At 38.9% G+C, this 18,180-nt stretch overlaps 1 protein-coding gene across 1 annotated transcript in view; it reads left to right on the forward strand.

The window, feature by feature from the left end:
* Positions 1–15,546, forward strand: part of LOC144651171 (uncharacterized) — a 77,710-nt gene extending 62,164 nt beyond the window's left edge. The window contains 13 exon segments of the mRNA XM_078511060.1: positions 225–527; positions 1,595–1,738; positions 2,852–3,139; positions 3,665–3,821; positions 4,008–4,110; positions 4,695–4,857; positions 5,310–5,402; positions 5,669–5,770; positions 6,333–6,428; positions 7,027–7,119; positions 7,851–8,030; positions 13,842–14,018; positions 14,473–15,546. Coding sequence (XP_078367186.1) covers positions 225–527; positions 1,595–1,738; positions 2,852–3,139; positions 3,665–3,821; positions 4,008–4,110; positions 4,695–4,857; positions 5,310–5,402; positions 5,669–5,770; positions 6,333–6,428; positions 7,027–7,119; positions 7,851–8,030; positions 13,842–14,018; positions 14,473–14,585 — 2,012 coding nt within the window. The 3' untranslated portion in view covers positions 14,586–15,546.
* The last annotated feature ends 2,634 nt before the right edge of the window (positions 15,547–18,180 follow it).

Genomic DNA, 18,180 nt, shown 5'->3' on the forward strand with positions numbered 1-18,180 from the left:
TCACAAGCAAAGATAATTTCTGCGCAATCGTGATAATAAAACACGGTTGTAATAGCTTCCACAAATTAATAAGATCTCCGCAGCTCAAGTAACCATGATAAAACTTAACTTTTTGAGGCCGGAAATTAAGTTGTGGATATCTGTAATCTGGTCGACATTCCATAAGTGCTGCGCCTGCAAGCGTCTGCACCAACAAATTAGATAACAATTTCTCTTTTTATTAGTTGAATCTGCCTCCTCAACTCGTTTCGTCAAAGTTCGCTTCGACAACAAAGCTGGCACACAGGTTAAAGTCATCCCAAGCAAAGGACAGAACAAAAACGAGGGATACACCGTGCAGCCTCACATGACGTTGGATCTGAATTTTGAAGAGAAAGGACAACAGAACGACATCCCCATTGAGTTTAAAGTCGAGAATCCGTTGACGCCTGGGAACAAGCTTCTCGCGAATGGACAACAGGGTCCTGTGACAGTGGTACCCAATCCTAATAAGGATGACATCAAGCTCGTCACCATAACAGCAGCTTGTAAGTACTTCATTTATACCATACTGTTTTTGCAAGAGTTTTAACTCTCTTGTAAAATTCATTAACTATTCATGAGGGTGCAAACCAATCCCAGCACAGTATTCAGATCACATGTACACAACTGTAAACCCTAATACAAATCAAACAAGAGAATTAACTTTTGATACAAACTCCTGCTCAGCTAATTAGTATTCATTAACTTTTGATACAGATCTCTACTGATTCACATAACAATACTTTGCATTCAATTTATTGTTTTCATTTCACAAGTAGAATAAAATATTCGCGTCCGATCTGTATGGGCATTTACAATGGCTCGCCTAACGGCTCGCCATTGTAAATGCCCATACAGATCTCCCGCTCATATTTTATCTACTACTTACCCAATTAAAGGGACACTTTAACGGGGATTTTATTGTTATATTGATTTTTTATTGCTTTATTATTTTCAAGCTAAAAAACAATAAAAAATTCCAATGGACAAATGCGACGGATATACGCGTATGTTGCAAACAAATCCACCCTTAATTGTGTCGAAGAAAGAAGCTTGCCGTAATAATTTTGAGGTGTTTTTCCACGGTCCACAACTGGGACAAAACTTGAAAAAATGAGCCTGACTTTTTCAAGTTGAGATCTAAAGTTCCTGATGGCATCACAATAATATCACTTGTTTATCGCTTGAGTACACTTGCATGGCGATCTGTAACAAAATTGGACCACTTTTCGTGGTTTTCATATGTCTTAAGGCTCTTGAGTTTTTGAAGTGAAACTGGTGACAGTGTCCCTTTGCACGTGCATGGACTTAATTTGATTTTTCCGCCTCCCAGACTAAGTTGTTTTTTACTGGCAACGCAGTAAAAAAAAGCAGAGTTGTGGATGTGGAATAAAGATTTATCTGTCAAATTTTCGCGTATTCATGTCTTATTTCTTTGTTGATTTGTCGAATGGCCAGCCATCAAAGCGACGCCTATTTTAAGTCCTAAATGACTTTACCCTTACTACTTACTTCACATTAATAATTAACTGATTTGATGCTCGCCATTCTTATTGCCCATTTCTGTTTTAAGTCCGTTGTCTTCAGCCTGAGGGATTGTTTAAAGATCCAACCGATAACACTCGCTACATTCACTGCGAGAAGGGCGAGCCACACACTATGGTATGTCCAGACGAGATGATCTGGGACGACACACGAAAGTCATGCTTTGGTCAAGGTAAGCCATAACAAGAAAACGACTGTGCTCTTGGTATATTAGGCCTTAGTCCCAGGCAATGATGAACTGCTGACCTCTCTTTACCATAATATAACAAATTTAAGTGATAATATAGGACCTGGGGATCTAGAGAAAGAGTTTGGAATTGAAGCCAAATTCTTCCAGTGAAAATTGCAGAAAAAATACTACGATCCCAAGGGGGGTACTCAGGCTTGTTAATGACGGGGATGATTAAAGGATGCTTTTTTTGAGTTTGAAATTTTCGATTCCAGGATTATTTTGGGTAAGTATTTTTTTTGGGTGACTTGAATTAGATAGGGGATTTTTTGGGTATTAAAAATGAACTAAAGTGCCTTGGCGCGGCCTTGGCGTATTTATGGTATGATGAATAAACAAAACGAGCGTTCTTTGTGTTATGTTATTGCCCCTCCTAGCAATTTAGGGGTAATTTGACAAGGGATTTTTGGGGGGTTATTTTTGGTCCAGGGATTTTTTGGGGTAATGTCTGAAGACTTAGGGATTTTTTGGGGTCCTGAGTTTTGCCTCCATTCTATCATCCCCGTCATTTACAAGCCGGATAACCCCCCCCCCCCCCCCCCTGGGACTACGATCGTTTGGAGAAATTTGATGTTGATGAACCTTTACAGTTAACGACTAAAAGCAAGCCTGAAATCCTGCTTACAGTTTACAAAAAAGTGCAAAGGTCAAGCGCTGAGCTGTAAGACTGAAACGCAACCGAATCGGAAAACTTCAATTAGTTTTCATAGCCTGTTTATTTAAAAAAAAAAAAGTCCGCGCTGATTTTCTTTGTTTGTTTTTTTTTTTTTTTTTATCTCTCCTTGTGTGGAGTTTAGATAACATTCCTTTTTCCTGCAAGCCACAGCTGAAAGCTGGAATTTTAAGCGGTAACACCCCCTTACTAGAGCGAAAACGAAGAGCTCCAACGAAGGCGAAACATTAACTTTCCAAATTCCCTAGGCATACGGCTGATAAATTATTTTCAGCAACTTCATAATTCACTAAGTGTCTCTCTTGTCCGCCAACACAGCACAAAAGTTTCTTTAGAGCCTAATTGTTTATCCACAGCCAACTCCATCTTTGCTTTTCCAACAGGTCGTGAATCCACACTAAACGAGTCAGTGTACTACTTTTACGTCAAATTCACAAACAACGCTGGAAAAGATGCCGAGATCGTAATTCCAGGAACAAAGAAAACAAACGCTATTCCCTCGGGCAAATCTCTTTCACTGAAGTTCTCCAGGTTCAAGAAGGAGCCGGCGGACTTCGTCGCGCTTTCCAAACCGTTCAAGGAACCACTGTTACTAAATGACTTGCCTGTAATGAACATTAAACCTGATGTAGACGCTGATAAGGTTGTGCCTGTCACTATTACAAATCCGCGTAAGTCTTGTATTCGTGATACTTAGCTCTATTTTTTCAGTGCTTTTGATTTATTAAGTAATATATCTATGAAAATAACCCTTGAATTCCGAACAAAACACAAAATACTAGTCTTTTGAGGTAAATTAATACCAAAGAGGTAGTAATTAACCAAAATGAAAAAAATAATGGCTATTTTAATCCAGCTTAAATGCTGGATTACGAGCGACAAATTCTAGACATTATTTTTGCCGTCCAAATTTTACTGGAGATGCTCACTGAAGTCGTTTCTTCCCTTCCAAGAATAGTCAATGTGAAATTTCTCATTGTCTTGATTCACTGTTAATTTCTCCGAACTTTTAACAGAATTGATATTTCAGTTTGGACAGAAAATGTTAAAACCACAATCGGGTGCTTTGTCGAATGTCAATAACCTTTCCAATTAAGAACTGCTGGCATGAATATATCCCTTAACGGTTTCAAAAAATATCCCCTCGTTTCTTGAAGTATCCTAACAATTGCATGTATTGCCATTTTTCCTTTCAGCGTACTACTATACAATCTCTACCAAGACAGGAAGTAAATATCAAGCGGGTACGGACGGGAAGATATTTGTCCGTCTTACTGGTGACAGGGGGTCCACGGACAAGATACCGCTGACCTCCAATCTTCCCGCTGGCGCAAGACACTTCAAGACAGGACAGTAAGTAAACATTAGATTGCAACATAAATCATAAATTCACGTTGGCTTAAAGAAGAGCTTGCTAATTTGTTCCTAACTAGTTCATACATTTTGACAAACACAGTTCAAACGCAAAATTGAACCGTTATTGTCGGACTTCGAAACTTTGTAACTTAACTGATGTTTATTTATTTTGCAATTTTTCAGGATCGACGCATTTCGAGTGGCAGCTTCAGACATTGGATTAATCACCAAAGTATTCGTAGAAATGTACAATACTGGACAATCGAAGAAGTGGTTCTTGGATAAGGTAGGGCTAAAATGTCAGATGTTAGGAGTTGAATTGTTTACTAGAGAAGAGGTCAGAGGTTCAATACTTAGTGAGCGCGGAGTGGCCAAGCAATCACATTTTTCATTTTGTAAAATATTTCAATAGTTACACGCTAGGGATTCATCCAAAAACTTAAAAGTAAGAGCTACTGCCACTTTGTCGAAAGTTGTAAACAGCACCACATGAAAGTACTGCTCAATAGCTTTTATTTGAATGGTCACACACCAGGGTTTCATGCGCAAACTTAAACGTTAAAACCACCTTGTACAGCATAATATACAGTATCACGTAAAAGTACTGCTCGATAGCTTTCATTTGAATGGCTACACCCTGGGGTTTCATGCACAAACTTAAAAGTTAGAACCACCTTGTACAGCATAATAAACAGTATCACATGAAAGAACTATTTAATACTGAATGGTCACATCCACAGACTTAAAGTTAGATCTACTTTATCAGAATAATATATAGTACCATATGAAAGTACACTTTATTTTTCCCAGTCTCCCTGCCGCACTATTCGTTTCACCAATGTTTTATTCATTGTTCTTGCTTATTTTCAGATTTCTATCAAGGATATGAAAGGAAGATTATTCGAGTTTCCTGTCAACAACTGGATAGATGCAAAAGAAGGCGTATTTTCTCAAGCAGAATTCACTCTTTCTTCGAATGGTTTCCACGACGAGCCCATGAAACCTCCAGCTAAACTAAACCCCTTTGGCTTAAGTGAGTCTTTACAACTTTATCCTGATTATTGTAAGCGGGGTAGCCTTAGGGTGCTGTACTCCGGATCGAGTATTCCTGGTTCGAGCCCTGGCCATGCAGGAAAGACACTTTACTCTCACAGTGCCTCTCTCCGCCCAGGTGTATAAATGGGTACCAGCGAATTTAATGCTGAGGAATTACCCTGCGATGGACTAGCATCCCATCCAGAGAAGGGGTATAAATACTCTTAGTCACTTTACGTTATGAAAACCGAAGATAAGTGCCAGGCTGATATGCCACTAGGCTCGAACGAAGACTTAAACTATCCATTCTCTTTATAAATCCTTTTGAAATTAGTTGTTTCCCAATCTTTTTCCTTTTGCATTTTGCATTGTTACGCACTCTTCTTGACTTATAAACCCTTTGTATCAAATGTTACTGAAGTTGTCACGCTTTTCTTCTCTTTTATAAAGGTGACTGTGCTGAACCGTGCCAACATGGTGGAACTTGTGTGCAGGGAATGTGTATTTGTCCGCTGAACTATGAGGGAGAACACTGCGAAAACGGTAAGTTGTTTTAATTTGTTCGGTTTTGTTTCTAATCAGCAATTTATTGCTATTAGCGCTGCAACTGTGGTAAAACCAAAACTAGCTCAACACAATACACCATTTAGTTGCTAGCTCGGCCAAACGCAACACCAAAAAGAAACGCATGCTAACTACTATCGACAGTCAATCAAACAACGATCTATATACACAGTCCTAAACAATAGTTATACACTGTTTACCTGACGTTTTGTTTCTAACCTGGTTGCATATTTTCCTGTCTCTAGCCGTATGTTCCACGTCCTGTTTTAACGGAGGTCAATGCACGGATCCGGGCTTCAATAACTGCACATGTCCAAAGGGTTACACAGGCTCACTATGTGAAACACGTAAGTGACGATTCTTTTGTCCGTTTGGAAGTTTCAGTCTTTATGCTGCAGTAGTTCACAGCACACGCAATGTGGTGCACATTTTCAAGGCAACATGTTTAACGGCCCCTAGACAGCCCCGTAGAAGAGGGAAAAAGGCAAACGTGATACTGACCCGTAAAGGGATGAAGCTGTAGAGAGATTCCTGCCACATCCCATCATGTTTATGCATCCCATTCCAAACCACAGACAAGGAGACTTTATAGTCATGTAAATTCATAAATTTATAAAATGAAATAAATTCAAGACATTTAATGACGGGCAACAGAGAACCCAATTAATATCCATGCAAGATAGAAACCGCCACTTTATCCACTGTCACATTCCCGTATAGCTTCATTATTTAGCTTAAATGCAACTAATTTTAACCCCTAACGCCCTAATTGTCTGTATGATAGTTTGTCCCCTATTACCAATAGAAAACAGTTTCCCAGAATATGTCATTGTCATTGTAGCTAGTCGGTGTCAGTAGTGAATAGTCACGGTAGATTCACATTCATTTTTCATTATTTAAATACCACAGCTATCTGCAATAACTACTGTTTCCACACTGGTGAGTGCACTGAGCCAGAGAGTTGTACCTGCTCACCAGGATACAGTGGCAAAAGATGCGAGATATGTAAGTAATACGACTTTTAGCCAGCTAAACAACAGGAATTGCAAAAGTTTTTATCGCCAATAAACAGGACCTGTTTTTTACTCTTCTCAAACGTCATCAACATGTAGGTTCTTGGAAGCGGTCGTAATTTAGAGAGGGGTAGGGCTGGTGCAAATGGAGGGAGACCACGTTCAAATTCCCTTGACCCTCCTCTTTTATGAAGCTCAGTTTTAACTGGTCACCCCCCTTCCTCTTACCCACTCACCCCCTTAAACCTCCCTAATGCGCGTTCATAAATTTGTCCCCCCCCCCCCTCTTTTTCCCTGCATAAAAACATTGACCATCCCTCTATTTGCACCAACCCTTCCCACACTGTAAATAATGACCGGTCCCAAAATGTTGATGCATTGTCAAATAGGGATGGCGAAAATAGAGAAAGCAATCAACTAGAGGATATTGCTTGTCGTACTACCAAATATCTAAGAAATGTGGAGGACAGCTTGGACAATTGATATTTTGAGTTGAGCTGAGAAGTGACAAGTTGGCTCTAGGCACAGAGCTTTCATTACCAAGGTAGTCCCATCCCTGCTAACTTAACACTGTTTCCTTTCTCACCCAGCTGCCTGTAAGCCGGACTGTCTAAACGGTGGAACATGTAACAATGGCACGTGTGAATGTGCTCCAGGCTACTCTGGCCCTGCGTGTAGAATTGGTAAGTCCTTTATAAGAACACAATGTTTATTTGACCTCAGTTGAAAGCCTGTTGTATGGAGACCTTATATAACTAACCAGATTCATAAAAGCTTTACGCCATGCTTGGTTGTTCGACGCACTTGTCGAGATTTTCTATTTGCAAACAGTTTCGGCACTTGGTTGTTCGACGCACTTATGCAGAAGGTTTCATCTGCAAATCGTTTAACAAAGAGAAACAAGATATCATCTACCTGATTATTAATGCACATTGTAAATTATCGTTGCACTACCAACTTCGATCCTTTCTCTTCTCGTGGGGAATGGGGCCATTGATCCTCCGCCTCCTCCTCTGAGCTACCCTTTCTGTGGCCACAGCCTTTCCCTCCCTCCATGTCCTAAATGCAAGATGTTACCTTTTCTTATTTAATGTTCTTCGCCATGTCTCTCTCGGCCCTTCACTTCTACGTTTGCTATCGGGTCACGGTGCCCATGTTAGTACAATCTTGGGGTTTTGGCTGATGACATTCTTAAACCATGGCCTAGTCATTTCCATCGTCTTTTTACATGTACTCAGGATAACTAGAAAGCTATTCAAGCGTGAAATCATTTCTTATTTCTGCCCAAAAAGACGGACAAAATTTTAGACAAAAACAGCTCAAAATCCATACAATTTGGCACGCCCCCCCCCCCCCTCCCCAATTCCCAGAAAGAAACTCACATTTAATGTAACCCCGTTGCTTTGTTTTACAGGGAGCATGTGCACACTTCCTCCAGATAATGGTCCGTGCTTATGGGAGATTGAAGATGCTCTGAGTCCAGCCAAGAAATCTAGCCTGACACAAGCTTGCGTCAATTATTTATCGGACATACAGAGCGGTTGTTCCTTGAAGAATACCTCATCGAACTTTGCGGACTGTGAAAACGTTTGTGGTAGGTTGTATAACACAAAACACTTTTTGCGCTTTGCGATTTTTCAATCTCTAGATCACATTTCACACATTTCTCGTGATCGAAAGGCCTGTTCACGTGACAATTCACTTTCCCGCGCTTGCTGTCAGCGTTTTGCTATTTGCGACGGAAAAGGCGCGGGTTTCGTGACCGCGCGTTGGAAAATACGCGCGAGGTACATTCTCCTCGCACGCGCACCCTGCAATTCGCACGCACGCACGCGCCCTAAAACTCGCGCGCTCCCTATAACTCTCGTGCGCTCGTGCATTTCGCACCCTATATTTATGTGCTTTTACACTCGACAGGCAAGCTAAGCTCGGTTGGACCTGTTAAAGTAAAAAGCGCACCTGCTGGTTTAAACTCTTTGTGTTTTTATGAAGCATAACCCCCACAGTACGAGGGGGAGTAGATAAGGCACGTGTCATTTGTGGGTCACATTAGTCAAGCACTCTTGTTTTGCTAGAGTGTATGTGGTTTGGTATAAAAACAACCAAACTGCTAAGTTGTAAAAAAAAAAAACACTGAAAAAATAATATCGAGTATTTTTCATGTTTAGCGTGCCCGAGTTTCCATGTTGAGGCTCACGACTTCGTTTGTCCATGTGTTCATGCTACATCTCACGACTCGCAGCAAATTGAAAGCATGTGCATGTTTATTTCAGGACCCAAATTAGACCTTGAATCTTGGATGAAAAAAAAAATAACAAAGTCAGATGTTTTTGTCCCTTTACAATCGCAAGAGGAGCCTGAAAATTTACATCCTATGAACTGAACTAGGATAAATCCTTCACAATTCACACTTCTTTGAACTGTTCGTTTCGTATTTTTCAACGTATTTTATTGCATGAGTAAGAGAAACTGGCCGAAACTAAAATTTGCCTACTGCGCATGATCCGTGACTACATGAGGTCCTTGACTGTGTTTTCACCGGACGTGCTTATCCGACTAATCTTGGAACTGACGCAAAATCGTCTATATCGGTGAAAAGATTGTGAATTTAATATAGTTAAAACAAGGAATACCCAGTCTGCGGGCGACATCGCCACTATTTTGTTGAGTGCTCACGAAAGGATGGAATTTCTATTTTGTGAAAACGTGCAAAGACTCACGATTTGTCGCAAAACTTGCAAGAGCATTATTTTCAATTAAAAGCAGGGTAAGTTAAGTCACGTCCTGTTGTACTATAGTCCTTTATTTTATTTAAACAGATGTTCAAATAAAATTAAAAAGTGCAAAGTTGAATCGTAATATATTTTACATTTGTTTACATTCAGTTTTTCTGTACGTTTTGCCAGAGAATTTTACAATATTTGTGCACACGTAATCGAGGAAATTTCACCCCGCAATACTGTATATTGTTTGTCTGAAATCTATAACACACGAGATAACAGTTATACGTTGGTATATTAGCTGAAGAATATACCATTCGAAACAAAAAATTTCACACGTAGATAAATATTGTGTGTTTATTGACAAGATAGGCGTGATGGACTGCTTGCGTTTGTTGGGTAGACCAGTCTTCGAATTTCGAATACTATTGTACTGTAGAAATTTGTTGCTGCATCAGTACATAATGATGTTAGTGGTTGGTTTCTTTTTTCGACCATGTTTTTTAGCGTTTTAACATTTAAGGAAAACTGAGTTACGCGTTTGATTTGTTTTTGATTGATGTCATCTTCTACGTTTGTCCGATTAATTTTACCTTCCTATGAACAATATAGTCCACACCTACGACGATCTAGAAGTCAACTTCTGCTCGTCGTTTTAATTTGTTCTGACGCAACAATAAAACACCCTCGCTTTGAAAATGTATCGAAGTGTGAAGCCACATTTTAATAAGTGGACGTCATTTTCTACACTTGTCCGATTTATTTTACCTTCCTATGAACAATATAGTCCACACCTAGGACGATCTAGAAGTTAACTTCTGCTCCTCGTTCCAATCTGTTCTGACGCAACATCAAAACACCCTCGCCTAGAAAATGTATCGAAGTGTGACGCCACATTTAAAAGGTACTTCCTTCATGTAGGTGGACGTAAACACAGCATGTACTCCCGCATGGACGTTCATTAAATTCAACATGAATAATATTGCCCTGAGCAAGAGATCTTACGCAAATGATCCTAAAGTAGAATATATCAAAGTATGAAGGTCGTTTGTAAAAACCATTTCTAAGTGTAGCTGAAGTATCGCATTTTTATAATAATGCGCGTACCCCGCATGGAATTGAATTCGTCATCAATAATATTGTCTCGAGCAGAAGATCTTACGCAAAAAACAAAACGCCCTCACATAGAATATATTTAAGTATGAAGACCACTTTCAACGGCATTCCTACATATACACGTAGAGCAGAAATTTAGATTTATTACGTCAGTAAAGGAAAATAACAATATTCACAACGGTCGTATAAAGTGTACAGCTAATGATATTCAACGTAACGGGAATTTTGGTTTATGGTATATTAGATATTGCTATTTTTCATTCTTTCTCGATGCTTGCACCATTCTCGAAGCACTTACACCAGTTTCTGTAGAATATAATTTTTGCGTCACGAGAAGGCAAGTAAATGAAATATCAAATCTGTTTTATGTATGCTGGTGCACAAGTAAAAGCGATATGGTTTGACTTGATAAAGATAAATTGTTTCCCTTTCAAGCTCGAGGTACTTTTGTTTATTAGAACCAAATTTAATTTCTTCTCTATTATGGTTTGTAAGTATTTTTTTTAAATCTACTGATTTAACTTGATGATCAGTATCTTAGTTTCACCTCACAATGTTAAAACCTTGTCAAAAGAAATTCGTGAACTAAGAGTATCGTCTTGATGGAGATTCAAATTCTCACAACTTTCATTAAAAGAAATGTATTGCAGTCAATTAGAAGAACTAATATCTTGATCCTCAAGGAACTAAAACAACGAAGGAAAAAAAAACGCCCCGAAACAACCGGGAAAAAAATATTCATTCCCTTATAATCTAAACAGTGAGAAAGCTAGTACTACTAGTAGTAAGCTTTTTTTGTTATGCGTATTGTTTTTGACAAAAACGAAAAACTAGTTACCAAAGGCCTTGGTAACTATCTTCGCTTGCTGTACGTGTTTGATAAACGTGATGATTTTAACTGTCAAAAGAACAACTCAGCGAGAAGTTTGTTTAATTCGACTTTGTAAACCGCCGAGTTAAAACCTTATCGATCAAATGTCATGTATTGAGCGCGTGATGGCCATGCTGGACGAAAAAACGTGCGATATCTCACGAACTGAATACAAATAATCACAGCGAAAGAACACAAAGCAAGGTCATGTTCGAATTTATAATGAGGCAGTGTAGTCACGTCTGTTTTCACAGTCTACCAGCATTACCTGCCTCTGAACATTTTTCAGATGAATAGTAAATGGACAAAATAGATGCAAAGACACTTGGAACGAGTGTTTAAGGCCCAAACGACATCCTACAATATATTCAAGTGCCCCAAAATTCACAATTACGCAAAGCAATACACAGTACACAGTTACCTTTGTGTCATATAAGCACGTACTCACCGAAACAAAGAAAAGTAAACGATCAATAAATATCATATGTATATTAATGAGTTGCGGTTGAAAATTTCCTCCGATATTTCTCTGTTTGAGGTTTTATTTTCTTTCTAACTCTGTTCCTATTTATTTTATCGTTGTTCGATCCCGGCCCCTGTAAAATATCGCAGCTTGTTCGCGTGAAGTCTTTAAAGTATATGAGGAATTTGTCATTTCATTAGTATTCCATTCGTGTCTTTCAAGTGTTTGTTTGCACATGTACTCTAATAAATATTGCTTCGTTGTTTCAGAGATTTCATGGCCACAATATTAAGTTATGCCAAACGATTTGTAGCGATTTGTAACGATTTGTAACTTGCTACTTTATAGATACTTTAGCTTAATTTTTTTTCGTTTATATATATTTTTATAGCCTGTGGCACTTAAACTGAAGTCACGATTATTTGCTGTTGATTTGCATTTTGGCTTAGCATTGATTGACGTCAGTTCAAATGAGTGACGTATGTTGTAAATTTCTCGTTCTTTTCACCTCAAGTACCTTGTAAGAACGTAAAATATTTTTGTCCTTTAAATGTATCGGTGCTTATAAGGACATTGCAAAGGAAAGTATTCAATTCAATAATGTTTAAGGAATTTCGTCAATTTAGAAGGATTTGACACAGATTTCATTCAGTTGACGAAATGAATTGCCTTCCATGTTGTATTTGATTATATCCATTCCGCTTCATTCGTGACTGGTCAAAATAGTTTGTCATTGATCCTATAGTATAAAGCATTCCACAGACAACGTCATTAGTTTGAAAGATTCTGTTACTTTTATATATATTTTTTTATGAAAGCAGACATATTCTTATGACATATTTTATGAGAATTATTGATCATTGATAACTGAATTAGGCAATTCAGACTTGAGTGACTAATAATGAAACATCCACTGGTCGTTTGCTTATCTTGAGCGATAATTTTGGGATCAAAAAGACCCTTGAAGCTGTCTTCCAAGTTACTGTTAGTATCTTTCTTGAGGTACACGGAGAAAAGAAGTGTTGAAGCCATTTTAAATGAAACCTCAATTAATCAGCTCGAAACAACAATTCCCCCTCCCCCCTCCCCTCCCTCCAAAAAGCCCATCCACCAGAATTGCTGATTACTGTATCTTTTTGCGAGTGAGTGTGTGTGTGTGTGTGTGGGGGGGGGGGGGGGGTGGTTACAATGGGAACGGGAAATGGGGTGGCTCGCTCAACATGTATGATGTTTGAGACAAAAACATTTCAACAGTTCTTTCGAAAGTTGTAACCATTTTCTTTCGATAGTTCGAGTCGTAAGGCCGGTATCATATTTGACTTTTATCGCTTAAATATCGAGGTTGCATGACTTCGCCTACGCAGAAAGTTTTTCAACTTGTTCCTGTTAAAAAACCGTGCAGTGTCTCACGTCTTAGTTGCACGTTCTGGCTTCAGTCCTTGAACTGTAGGGTAACACGTACCATTTCCTCCACTAAACTAACATTCTCTAGTCTCGAAACTATCTGTTTTTGACATCCACAGAGCTTATCTCTAATATAGATCATCTTATGTGAAAATCCTTTGGACATACGGAAATGTTACTTTCTTAGGGCCGGAAAATGATAAGCAAATTTAAGTCTCTATTAACAGAAATAAAGCCACCCGCAAAGTACGAATGCGGCTTTCTATTCTTCAGTTTATAGTCGACCACTCTTGACTGACGCACTTAATCCACGCGTTGACAGCTCAACCATATAAAATTCATCCATATAAACATTGATAAGTACGGTATTCAACTCAGGGATTTTATAAGATTATCAGAGTGACTGCTGCTAAGTTAAAATGATAAATTCTGCAGAATAAAATTTTATTGAAACATTCAATGGTCATGCATGATATAGGGATGGCTTTTATGTCTAATGGAATAAACCCTTTTAAGTGACTAGTTCAAGGCTATGGGGCAACCTCGTTCCAAGGGAGAGAGAGAGACCCTGGGAACGAGGGTCGAGCTATGGGGTAGTTCTTTCAAGTTGTTATTTTTTTTTTCCAAAACGTAAGTTGGGATAGTAGAATTGTTTAAGCCCCCCTTGCCCCCGGTGGAAAAAAAAAAAACCCTAATATGAGCTACGAATAATAGTACTCGGGGGGTTGGAGAGAAGTGGTTAAGGGTGCGGTCGAAAACGCAGTTGCGGTAAAGAACATCTCTTTCTAGAAAAGTGTCGCCTAACATCACATTTTTTTGTCGGTCGCACAGGTGACGGTGCTTCCATTTGTACAAGTGTCTGGAAGAGCAATAAATGTGGTACAGAAGTACTGAAGTATTATTTCAACCCCACCACCAACATGTGCGAGGCGTTTAAATACTACAGCTGCCTGGGGAATGACAATAAATTTGACAGTTTACAGCTCTGCCAGCAAAACTGTGCTCAAAGTAAGTGACTCGAGAGCTAGGGTGTAATTTATGTCTATTTAAACTATTTATATAAAACTATTTAAAACTTTTTTGTGGTTTTCCGGCATTTAAGATGTTCTTGTAAAGTATGGCGGAAAATTATGAAAGATTTTCCTCTAAAATGCGCTAAATCAGTCGACGTATTTGCGTTAAGGAACTTTGATTTTACTGACGTGCGCTGAGACGTTCGCGCAATCATCTTCCGTTTCAGCACTAGTATTCTGGGTAGTGTCTTGCCGGAAGAACTAAAGAAAAAGCACGAGAAAGTTCTTTCCAAGTAAAAACTACTGCGTTCTCTATTATGCATTAAAGTCGTTCCGCCCAATGAGGCACATAGCTTCATATCATTGCTAGTATACAACTTAAAGTTCAAAAGTTTTTTCTCTATGCCCAGCATTATCTTTTAACCATGTTGTTTTGTTTGTTTTTTCAGACGCAAAGCGAAGACGTGAAGTGTCTAACAGAACGCATGCGTCCAGAACGCACGGCCATTATAAAACCATAGTGCAGAGATTACATGACATTGCAAGACAATCTGCGAGATGAAAAAAGAACTGCAAATTAGAAGACTAAAGATAAATAACTAGTTTGTTTCTCTGTCGAGCTTGGTTTTAAAAGGGTATTAATGCCCTGGGATATGACTTTCCCTAGAAATAAGTACCATGCTTAGTCTTGATTCTGCTGGTGTAAGTTCTATTCCAGTAAAAAATGCAAACGTTAAGGTTATCTTTTCTGGATAACCGAGTAACTGATTTCACGCAGAAAAATGAGCAATCAAATCGCTTTAAATATCGCACAGATTTGTAAATCAGTTACTCAAAGGCAATCGTGTAGTTTACTTATCAATGAAGCCCCTTACTTCGTAGTGAATTAAATTCACTTTTGCTGAATACTAGTAACAAACTTACAATCGTAAGCGGTGTGGTTTTCCAGATGCTTGTATTATTGACAAAAAATGTGCCGTCATCTTAGTGTTTTCATTTTCCTCAAGTAAGTTATTTGTATCCCTGGAAAAAAAGATCGTGAGGAATTAGTTCAATTTTGAAAAGAAATATGAAATATTTTTAGTATTATATTTATCGCTGAGTTGCGTTGAACTCGATTTTGTACATTTAAGTTTAACCCTTGAAGTCCCAACATCTGCATCTAAATTCTGCTTTCGGCGCGACATACATTTTGTATGATGTACCTAAGGAGAAGATGCGTTGTATCAGATTTCGCCCACTTGCGACTTCCCTCTGAATTTGTTGCGGAATGATGGAACATTTTCCTGAATTGATGATTGTTCGGGCTTGAAGGGTTAAAAAGGCAGATAAAAGTGAAAAAAGGAAACGTCTTCCCTAGTTCGACATTAGAATACTAGGAAATGAATCATTTAATATTTTGACTGTTGATAGTCAGATCTCGTCATGTTTGTGTAGTTTTGTAGTCCGTGTTTAACATTGTTAGTTTTGTAGAGTACTGTCAAGTGGAACACTGAACAAATAAACCCTCATTTCTAATTCCACTGCTTGCATCTCTTCTCCTTTTATCTTTTATTCACACGTGGGCAAATATATAGGAACTTTATCCATCTACCAGACATCGCACCAACTGTTCTACGCCGCGTGGATGGACCATTGACGGGACAGGACTTAATTTTGGGTTGTTTGTAGCACATGGTCTGCACCTCTGCCTCATTATCCTTGACCCAACCCCGAGATCATAAAAGAACGACCATGGACAAAACAGTATCAACTACTAAATGATCCAACATGAAATTTACTATAGTGACATTATGAAAATAGGGTACGTTAAAAATGACTTAGAATGACTGGAATATGAATAGATTCAGAACTTACTTACAGTTTTCTCTACTACATGTATTTAAAATAGCTGTATACTAAGCAGAAAAAACTCAGAAATTTGAGTGAAAAACTCGGAGGGAAAATTGCCTCAACCACCCTTACTACATGGCAAGGATTTACTGTTTGGATCATATGCTTTCTCGGCAGTTCTTGAACTGAATGCAAGCCCAGTAGAAGGCCAACAACTGCAGGAAAAAGATAAGAAAAGGAGAAAGGCAAAGCAAGGAAAAAAACGAAAAGCCAAGAGTGGAAGGGCACTTGTTCGTCCAAGCAAAATTTTGATTTGTGCGCATGCTTGAACTAAAATGCCGTAAAATGCGATGCTAGTGGAAAGAAAGGCGTACTGTCATGTTGCAAATGCCGTTTCGAGCAGTTTGGGGCAGATTTAGCTCATTTCTGACCAGAAAATGTCAAAACTGTCCAAAAATGGCCTTTTAATTTTTCAAAAATCTCCGCCAGGTGTCAATGGGTTAATAATAATAGACTGTTCACAGCCTCTCCATTTTTCAATGCAACCCCTCGGGCCTCGCATTTTGCACTGACGTCCAGCGACTCTTTTCCCGTGTTCAACGATCATCTATAGAGGGCTGTGGACAGTCGAAACTCCCGAACGTTGGCACGTGTTAGCCTCCGAAAACAATTTCTGCATACCGGTCCGTAGGAAGCAACAGACGTGTCTCTTGTCCAGTCTGATCTGTTCAACCTCATTTTCCCTGCTGTTAAAATTAGGTGCGAAAGAATATTTATATCCTTTGGTGCTTATTTTTAGTTTTCTAAAAATACAAAAAAGCACCATGCATATGGGTAGATAAAATTGTGAAATACTACGACTCCCTACTGAACATTTAACACTTGCTGTGTGGTTTTCAGCCACCTTCTTATGACGCAACATACAGTGATATCAAAATTTCTTTCCACCTGTCAATGTTTTAAGAAATCAAATAATTTTAAGATCGCATGATCACCGAGTCTCAGACTAGCATATAACGAAACATTCAAAATTATGACTGAAATAATTTTCTCGCCGGTCAGTAAGATGTGACTAAAATACAGTCCCACGTACCGCAGTACCGCCCGGCTTCAGTATTGTGTAATCATGCACAAGTTGCAATTTTGTGGAAAGTTGCGGTATTTCGTGTTGAGGGTCTTGAAAGTCTTGAAGATTTTTTTTTTTCTGTATAAGGCTTCAGTCCTGGTCGGTTTTACTTTAGCCCTTCCCGCCATAAGATTTTGGGAAGAGCACCACTTCAAAACGCCGCGCGAAAACTTCGGTAAGGGCTCACGTGTGCTCGCGAGTTTTCAATGATACTCACGCGTTTTGCCTGTAAAACGTCAACAAACTGCAACCACGTCACAAAATCGATTCACAACACTGCACTTACTACTACCAACACTGCTAGATCTGTTTGCTCGCAGTTTTACTTTCCACCAGTTTAAAGCAAGGTAAGAGAGCCCGGGCGGCGCACAAAATTAAGCCACTGGTTTATTTTTAAATGAGATTTAGCTCGATAGCCGGTGATAATGAATTGTTTTTAGAAGTAATTGTATTTTTATTCGAATACTACTAGCTGTTACGGCATTCTTGAGCAGAAATTGCACATCTTTGCCGAAATCGAATCGATTCAAAACTGGCAACACTCTCGGTCGTTTCAACGATTTGTCCTTTAGCTTGACAATCTGTGGCTCAATTTTGTAGTATTTGATGGCAGACCCGCAAACTAATACATTTATTTTAAAATAATCTTGGAATAACAAATTTGGATTGGCTTTAGTGCCGGCGCAAAATCAAAGAAGCTTTGTTTTCTGTGATATCGGGGAGCTTTCAGCTACATGTATCCTACATTATATTATCCTGCATGTATATACTACATGTAACCAAGTGAGTGATTAGGTTTGTTTTAGATGTATATACGCGCCGGTCAAATTTAAACACCACTTGCTCCCATTGAATCAGTCACAGGCGCTTGAGATATAATTCTGTTTTCTTTGGGATTTTTTTAGACTGCTAATAAGGCTGAATAGCACCCTTACATCTTAATGAAGGTTTCTACGTTATGCAAGGAAAGCTAATTACAGATCTAGCTAATTTCCGAGATTTAAATCTCTCCCCAACCCCCCTGGTTTCTGACCGTTTCTGGCACTCAGCTTTCCTTCGGCGTTTCGGTTCCATTTAGGTCAGTTTAAAACAGATCATAAAGCTCGTCAACTGACTTGAAAAAAAAAATCCAGCAAAGATATAGGAACTTCAGGCTTTCTCCGCATAACGTCAAAGGCACTACAAAAAATGTTTTGTG

The sequence above is a fragment of the Oculina patagonica genome, chromosome 4, assembly GCF_052425735.1.
Source record: "Oculina patagonica isolate OP01 chromosome 4, crgOcupat, whole genome shotgun sequence".
NCBI lineage: Eukaryota > Metazoa > Cnidaria > Anthozoa > Scleractinia > Oculinidae > Oculina > Oculina patagonica.